The following is an 8654-nucleotide window of genomic DNA, read 5'->3' as shown; positions in this document are numbered from 1 at the left end:
ATATATATATATATATATATATATATATATATATATATATATAGTCTCTGTCATTATTTCAACTCAATTTAAGATGATTTTATCCTTTTTTTTTCTTTATTATCTGTCTTTTTATTGGTCAACATTTTTTTATTTTTTATTTTTTTAATTTCGATTATTCAACTTGTATTCCTAAAATCCAATTTTAAATAGTGTATCACAAACTCACGCAATGATTTGAACAAAGAAAACAATTAATTAATTAATTAATTAGTCATACAACGATTTGGTCTCTTCTACTCTTTATATAATGATTATTTTTCGTAATAAGTTGACTATGTCTATTTAATTACTATAATTCCTAAGAATTTTAGTATTTGTTTCGTAGTTTAAGAATTCAAATATTGTCGATAAATTTATTTATTCCTATTAAATTAATAAAAATACTCTTCTACTATTCAAATTACCCGTAAACTTTTAAAATTCTATTATTATTAATCATTTAAAAAAATACCTTTAAACTTTTTTAAAAAAAATCATTAATATCCCAACTTATAATATCCATAAAAAAATAATACTAATAATATTTTTTTTTACCAATAATATATGGACGAAAATGGACTATCTTATCTCAGAGACCCATGATAGTGATACTAATAGTTTCATCCATTTGATATAATTGGTCATTTGGATCCAATGATAAAACCCGAAACAAAATTAGAAACACAAAAACATAGTATTCTTCAAACTAACACGACCACTCAAAGCTAAGCTAAGCGCTTGCATTATTCGGTATTGTTACTTCACGAACCACATTAACTCACGAACAATACGTATCTATTATTATGATACACTTTGATCTAACTTCTTTTCAGTTCAGCCTTCTGCAATTGGACCTAATTTCCCCGCTGCTCCCCGTCAACGGGCTCAGATTTCCCATGTTAATCATGGACTGAGCGAAGGCGCTCGCGAATTGGCTCGGGCTGTTGGCGAAGTTGTTCACAATGCTCACAGTTGGGGCCCCACTCGTGGACAACAACACTTGGTCACTTCCTAGAAGCCCACGGTTGTTCTGAAGATTCGTGAAGTAGTTGTTGTCGAACGTGTCGGGCGTTGTCGGGTCCAGGTTCACGAATGTGTCACGCCCCGGCTGACAGCTCTGTCGTAGCTGGTCCGCGTATGTCGAGTCCAGGGTTGGGTCTGGGTTGGATGTGTTCAGCCGTCCGTCGAAGAATCTGCACCTTGAGCGCCCGAACGTGTGCGCGCCTGACAAGGCTACGAGGTCAGTTGTGTCGTCTAGCCCCACGTCCCTGAACTTCCCTTGAAGTTCTGTGAGATTCTCAAACGGACTTGGAAGCCTATTTCTAGCTCCATCCAAATTCGCCGTTCTACTATCTCTTCTCCCCAATGGAACCGTCCACCCCTGCCCGCTCGCCTGCAAACACCATCCACAATGATATGATATTGTCTACTTTGAACATAACCTCTCATAGCCTTGATTATAAACCCATGACCATTCCCTAAATTAGTCGATGTGTATCCACTAATTTAATGTTGCAAGTAATATAGAATCATTTACGTACCAAAGTGACGGCAAATCGAGAACCAAGCGCTAGAATATCAGCACAGGAGACAACACCAGGACAAACATTCTCAACTGCGGTTTTAATGTCGTCGACAATATTGAAACCAGTGATGCCTCCGTTTCCAGGAGCACCAAGCTCACTCACTATGCCTGTTTGATCCTCTAGTAGAACAGACCCATCACATCCCTACAAATTTGACATCATCAGTCAGTCACACAGATTAATTAAAATAATGTCTAATGCGAAGAGTTTTAATATGATACTTACATCGACAAAGCAGTCGTGGAAGTGAAGACGGATGAGTTTAGCACCAGCACGATCGTCGCTTTGGAGAGCTTGTTGCACGACGCCTTGCACAATGCTGGACACATTGGGGCAAGTAGTGTCGTAGAAGGTGGAGGTGAGCTGAGAAGTAACGGACCCAACCAAGAAACACACACAAAGAGCCAAAGGAATCATAGCTTTGAAAGAAGCCATTGAGGTCTAGTATAATGAGCTTAAGCCAAATGGCATATGGTTTTATAGGCGTGAAGCCAAGGTGGTGGTGGAGGGGGTGAGGACAAATTGAAGGTTGAAAAGAAGGCAGCGTTTGACTTTTCAAACCCCAAATCCAATACAAAATTAGAGACCGTTTTGATGAATTTAAAATAATGAACACTAATTCTAACCCATCAACACGACTATCCATAATAGTATGATATTGTCGACTTTGAGCATAAACTCTCATGACTTTGAGGCCTCTCATACCACGGGAGAGAGTATTTTTTTTTTCAAAATGGCTGGTGTCAATAGAGATAATCGTGTTAAGTATAAAGACAGCACTTTTATTCAATATATGTAGAACGAAATTACACACGTACATGGAACGAGTATATGTCTCATCCCACTTTTTTTAAGCTGCAACCGACCCATGTCTTAGATTCAGCTGATTGCATTAATTTTAACCACAACATTGTTTTTAATATTTATATATATAAAAAGGGAGGTTTTTGTTGGTTTAGTTGAGTCTTCTGCAATTGGATCTAATTTCTCCCTTATTTCCAGTTAATGGCTTGATATTTCCCATGTTGATCATGGATTGACCGAAGCTGTTGAAGAACTGCTGTTGGCTGCGGGCGAAGGTGTTGACGATGCCCACGGTGTCCGAGCCGGGGGTGGAGAACAGGACCTGGTCGCTGCCCAGAAGCCCGAAGTTGGATTGAAGATTTGTGAAGTAGTTTTTGTCGAAGGCGTCGGGAGTGGTGGGGTCAAGGTTCACGAAAGTGTCTCTGCCTCTCGCACATGCTCGGCGGAGCTGGGCTGCGTATGAGGCGTCCAGGGTGTTGTCTGGGTTTGAAACGTTCAATCTTCGGTCGAAAAATTGGCATCTTGAGCGCCCGAATGTGTGGGCACCTACCACCATTTTCCCACAAATTAGATATTATTATTTTATGGCTCACTGTGGCCGACATGAGACACAACATTATATCACTTTCCTCCTATGTCATTTTTTAGGGTAAAAATAAAAATATGCTTTTCCAATAATTTTAAAGCATAATATCTAGAAATCATCGCATCGAAAAATATCAAGAAAATCTATAAACAAAAATATCATTCAATTTAAATATGTACTAAGCTGAAGTTATTGAAAATTGTTGGGAAAGAATCTCACATTCACTCGTTAAACAAAAAAAAAAAATCATGGGTTCATAGGTAAGGAATTCATTTTCATAGGTACGAGGTTTTTTTTTTTTTTTTTGGAGAAACTAAAAGTAAAGTCACGAGAACTTATGCTTAAAATGGACAATATCCCTCAAAAGTGTAGTCTCGAATAAATAGTATATTTTGATCAAGAGCTCCAAAGAAAAAGTCGAGCCTTGATTAAGAGGAGACTGTTCGAGAGCTCCATAGACTTCAGAAGAGGCTCTATGATGTATTTTTTTCGAGGGAAAGATTGTTGAGAATTGTTTCACATTGGCTAATTAAGGGTAAAATCATGGGTTTATAAGGAAAACATATACATGGGTACGAGGCTTATGAGAAAATAAAAAATAAAATTATGAGAGCTTATATTCAAAATGGACAACATGATACCATTATAGAGGTCTGTGATTTATAAAACACAGATGGTAAGAGCAGCCATGCACGTCGCTACAAGAGGCGTGCACATGCAATAATGGGATATTTATTTGGTTGAAAAGGCATATATACTCACCGGATAAAGCCACAAGATCAGTAGAATCAAGACCCACTCTACGGAACTTGTCTTTAAGTTGGCTTACATTCTCAAAGGGACTTGGAAGGCCATCCATCGCGCCTTGTAAGTTGGCTGTTCGGCTATCTCTTCTTCCCAATTGAACCTTCCAAAAGGGCCCTCCGGACTTGTATGAATAAACACAACCATTTCATTAATCCACTCCCAACACTAGATAAAATTTATCATCATTTACTTTACTTACCAAGTACACGGATTCTACGGAAGCTATGGCTAGGATATCAGCACACGAAACGACGCCAGGACAAGCCTTTTCGAGTGCAGCTTTGATGTTATCAACTATGTTAAACCCTGTGATATTGTCGTTTCCACGAGCACCAAGCTCACTCACTATGCCTGATTGGTTCACTAGTAAAACCGACCCATCGCACCCCTGAAAATTTACGAATCTTCTAAGATGATAACTTTTCAAAAAAACATAAAAGTATAGTGAAATCAAAATTTACATCAACGAAACAGTCGTGGAAGTGAAGGCGAATGAGTCTAGCGCCCGCTCGGGCGTCAGTCGCTAAAGCTTTTTGTACGACAGCTCGCACAATTTTAAACACGTTGGGGCATGACTTGGCGTAGAAAGTGGGAGATAGCTGAGCTTTAGAAGCTCCGAGCATCAACCCCACCAACAAAAAGATAGCAATAGGTTTAAAGGAAGCCATTTCTTTTGGTATAATTTGGGTGAGGTGAGGTATTATGCAAAAAGGCACAAGCTTTTATAGATCAAAAGAAGGTTATGAATATGACAAGGTGATGGTGGCTAAATGACCGACGAGGGTTTACGTGCTAGGGCCGATGAACGTTTGGAAACGAGAGAAGGGAATTAAATTTTTGATGTTGATAACTTTGTGTGATAGAGTCAAGCTCAACTATGACTTGAATTGATATGTGTTAGGCACCACTACTGTCCACAGTAGTATGATGTTGTCTACTTTGAACATAAACTCTCGTGATTTTGGTTTTGCTTTTGATTTTTCCAAAAGACTTCGTACGAGTGGAGATGTATTTCTTACTTATAATCTCATGATTAATCCTTTAATTAGTCGATGTGGGACTCTTCTCCCGACAATCGTCAACAACATATACCTCTTCCGGTAACGAAATTGAAATGATTATGCAATTGGGTAGTTGGGAGAAAGATTTAAGAGGAGAGATTTTGGATTTGGAAGAAGTTAAAGAAATAGAAAGATAATGGTGTTTATAATTGAGAAGAGGGCTCCATTGTCCAATTGGAAGAAGTTAAAGAAATAGAAAGATAATGGTGTTTATAATTGAGAAGAGGGCTCCATTGTCCAAAAAAGTCAACAAATTTATGATTGATTACGTTGCATGTTTAGAACAGATCGATATTATGAAAAATTCATCCAACCTTCACGTAACAACAACCGTATATTTTCTTTGAAATGAAAAGAACAAAAGAAANTTTGGAAGAAGTTAAAGAAATAGAAAGATAATGGTGTTTATAATTGAGAAGAGGGCTCCATTGTCCAAAAAAGTCAACAAATTTATGATTGATTACGTTGCATGTTTAGAACAGATCGATATTATGAACAAAACTGTTCTTAAAGATGAGCTGACTTTGACTCGATTCAATGCTAAGAACGTTTCTAAACTTAACAATAATTCGTTCGAGAACACAAATATTTTAGTTTTGACTCTAAATCGTAAATTCATTGGCTAAATTTTTGTATTCTAGACGTGTTTTTGTTCTTGTCCTTGTCAAAATTCATCCAACCTTCACGTAACAACAACCGTATATTTTCTTTGAAATGAAAAGAACAAAAGAAATTTGCATACTAATATGGTGCTTTTGAAATTATGATAAGTTTTGGATTTCGTTGAACTTTCTTGAACTTACTTTCTTCCAATAGAAGAAGAGTGCTTCGTTGATACTTTTTAGGATTAAGATAAAAGATATCAGAAATTGGACCCGATCAAAATAATACGGAGCGTTTCAGTTGAAAGCATACCGACTTAATGTTTATTTTGAGGAAGCAAAATATATGTTTGGGTCTATGGTTTAAACGGTCAAAATTCTCTTACAATCAATTTTAAGGTTCATGAAATTCAAAATTTTGAAATGAATCTTTATCGCATAAAATTCTCTTACAATCAATTTTAAGGTTCATGAAATTCAAAATTTTGAAATGAATCTTTATCGCATGCCCAAATTATTTTCATATGAATAGGGTATATTTAAATAATTGTCACCGATTAAATTGCTCCACTTAATTTTGGAATTACTTTAGAGTCCGTTTCAAACATTAATGACCAAAACCGTCTATATTGAAAATTTGCTCTTAGAATTAAATAAAAGAAATAAAAATAAAAACATGTTTCTTTATCTAAATAAATAAATAAATAAATATTATATTTTTAATTAAAAAATAAAAAATTTAAATTTTCATTCCCTTGTCTCTTTTCTCGTATCTTTATAAATAAAGATATTTCCTGGCTCTTTTTATATCTTTATAATTTATTTGATTATAAATAAGATAACTTTCTTACCATTATAAAAGAGAAAAATAGGTGGTGGGTGGGATGTGAAAGACATGTAGTGTTCAAAAGAAATTGTTCGGAGGTTCGGGGAAGGTGGGTTAGGGACAGAGCAGGAGGCTAAGCTAACTTGTTGTTGTTGTTGTTTTAGTCTGCGGGTGAATATGCAGAAGAGATTGGAGTATAATATAATAGTATGTAAAATGGATGGCATCCATAATGGTTGGTCGGATTCATGATGTGTATCTTCTTAAATGCCTTCAAAATATGGTATCCATCGCTATCTCTCTTTCTCTTTTCTCTGCGTCTTACCACTAACACACAGTGTCCCAAATGTATAACCTTTTTAACTCTACACTTCGGGCTTTGGGCTATACACATAGGCATCTAAACCCTGGGCTTCTAAATTCAGGCCTAAAACCCTCAACTTATCGTATTAAACCTCCACTGTGAAGATCCTATTTGAGATTTCGAGTTTAGACAGAGAACAAAAGAGAAAATGGGTAACATTTTGACGAGAATGGAGACAAGAAGGCTTTTACGACCCACAGACATTCTACTCGTGAACCTCTAAAAAAATGATTTTAAGCTCAACTTTTCACTTTATAGTAACCCATTAGCAATACGATTCAATTTTTTTTTTTTTTTTTTTTTTTTTTTTTTTTTTTTTGGAGTGGAGAATAGAATTTGATGTAGATTGGTGAGCAAGTTGTAAGTTCCTTTTTTTAGCTTCATCAATTTGAAACTATTATTAAAAATCATTTTAATTTATAGTTATGTTTAAAATTTTATTATATTATCCTTATCTCATCTCGAAAAAGGCATACCATAACTTAGAAAAGGGCGCACACAGATTACACAACCACAAACCTTAGCTTAATCATACTTAATTTTACAACTCCACAACACAACACAACAACCAAGCTGGTGGGTCCTACATAACATCGTGCCCTTCTCCACCCATCCCTGCTGCGTTCACCCTTGCGCAGTTCCTTCTGATTTCCCCACTACTTCCAGTCAAAGGCTTGATGTTCCCCATGTTCATCATCGAATGTCTGAACTCCTTGAAGAACGTCCCTTCTCTGGCGGCAAAGCTGTCCACAATGGCGATTGTGTCCGCCCCAGGAGTGGAGAACAGCTCTTGGTCGCTCTGTAGGAGTCCTTTTCCCACTTTAAGGTTGGTGTAGTAGTTTTTGTCGAACACGTCCGGGGTTGTTGGATCGAAATTGGCTCTTGTGTCTGGACCTGCCGAGCATACCCCTTCTAGAACTTGCCTGTAGTTGGGGTCCAGCGATGGATCTGGGCTTCCCGTATTGTTGAAATTGCTAAATCGGTGGCTGAAGAATCTGCACCTCGATCGCCCAAATGTATGAGCTCCCGATAGTGCGACGAGGTCGGTTGTTCCGAGGCCAACCGCTGCGAATTTGGCTTTCAGTTGAACCAGAGTCTCGAACGGACTTGCGAGGTTCGCATCTGCCCCTGTTTTGTTCGCTATTTTACTGTCTCTTCTTCCGTGCAACACTCTCCAACTAGGCCCACCTTGCTGAAAATTCATAAACATGTCGTTTTTTTTAATATCGGGTCTATAATCATTCCCAAAATTAGCCAACGTGAGACTGACTCCCAATAAGTATTATTACCAGATTGACAGAGTCTTTCGATGCCTGAGCGAGGATGTCGGCGCAGGAGACTACGCCGGGACAGCTCCTCTCGACGTCGGCTTTGATGGCGTCGACAATTTCAAGTCCTTGGATTCCTTGATTTCCGGGTGAGTTGAGCTCACTGATTATGCCCGGAGCATCTACTAGCAAAACAGAGCCGTCGCAGCCCTGTAATATCAAACACAGAACCAAATTAGAAACATGACAATAAATAAATGAAGAGAGTGGAAATTTGTAATTACATTGACGAAGCAATCATGAAAATGGAGGCGGATGAGTTTAGCGCCGGCGCGGACGTCGGAATCGATGGCTTTCTTGACGGCGGCGCGGACAATGTTGGGGAGAGTTGGGCAAGTTTTGTCGTAGAAATTCTCGGAGAGTTGAGCTAAAGAGGCAGGGAGGAGAAGAGCCAAGAAGAAACAGAAGGCAACGGCATTGGAGGAGGCCATTTTGGAGTTTTGGAGTGAGGAAAATGTGAAGGAATGGAGCCTGTTTTTATAGAGTCTAAAGCAGAGTGCGTGGGTCGCGTGTTATGCTCACGACACGGCGGCCGCCGAACACTTTGCCCCGCCACGTGGCCGTCACCGATTCAATATTTCAGCTTTATTACTCGAACCATCCTAATTATTATTATTATTAATTTGTTAAGCTATTAAACAATTTTTTTTTTTTTTTTTTTTTTTTTTT

At 37.9% G+C, this 8654-nt stretch overlaps 3 protein-coding genes across 4 annotated transcripts in view; all 3 read right to left on the bottom strand.

The window, feature by feature from the left end:
• The window catches only part of LOC111440536 (peroxidase 2-like), a 2851-nt gene extending 789 nt beyond the window's left edge, over positions 1-2062 (bottom strand). The window contains exons 1-3 of one of the 2 annotated variants that reach the window (XM_023077551.1): positions 1833-2062; positions 1563-1751; positions 1300-1414 (exon numbers count right to left, since the gene is read on the bottom strand). In XM_023077551.1, the coding sequence (XP_022933319.1) occupies positions 1300-1414; positions 1563-1751; positions 1833-2042 (514 nt within the window). In that variant the 5' untranslated portion in view covers positions 2043-2062. Of the gene's footprint in view, positions 1-721; positions 1415-1562; positions 1752-1832 lie in introns of those variants that run through there. The other variant, XM_023077550.1, reaches the window with a different exon arrangement.
• A 306-nt stretch (positions 2063-2368) lies between these two features.
• Positions 2369-4529, bottom strand: LOC111440537 (peroxidase 2-like). Its single transcript, XM_023077552.1, has 4 exons — positions 4266-4529; positions 4004-4192; positions 3760-3925; positions 2369-2957 (listed from the first exon to the last, which is right to left on the bottom strand). Exons 1-4 carry the CDS (start codon positions 4470-4472, stop codon positions 2563-2565), a joined length of 957 nt encoding a protein of 318 aa, XP_022933320.1. The 5' UTR covers positions 4473-4529; the 3' UTR covers positions 2369-2562.
• Positions 4530-7113: 2584 nt separating this feature from the next.
• Positions 7114-8447, bottom strand: LOC111440539 (peroxidase 2-like). The gene is made up of 3 exons (XM_023077553.1): positions 8210-8447; positions 7947-8135; positions 7114-7849 (listed from the first exon to the last, which is right to left on the bottom strand). Exons 1-3 carry the CDS (start codon positions 8414-8416, stop codon positions 7241-7243), a joined length of 1005 nt encoding a protein of 334 aa, XP_022933321.1. The 5' UTR covers positions 8417-8447; the 3' UTR covers positions 7114-7240.
• Between the last annotated feature and the right edge of the window lie 207 nt (positions 8448-8654).

The sequence above is a fragment of the Cucurbita moschata genome, unplaced genomic scaffold (assembly GCF_002738365.1).
Source record: "Cucurbita moschata cultivar Rifu unplaced genomic scaffold, Cmos_1.0 Cmo_Scf00393, whole genome shotgun sequence".
In the NCBI taxonomy this organism is placed as follows: Eukaryota; Viridiplantae; Streptophyta; class Magnoliopsida; order Cucurbitales; family Cucurbitaceae; genus Cucurbita; species Cucurbita moschata.
The sequence above is the reverse complement of the archived record's forward strand: the minus strand, read 5'-3'. Positions and strand labels throughout refer to the sequence as shown.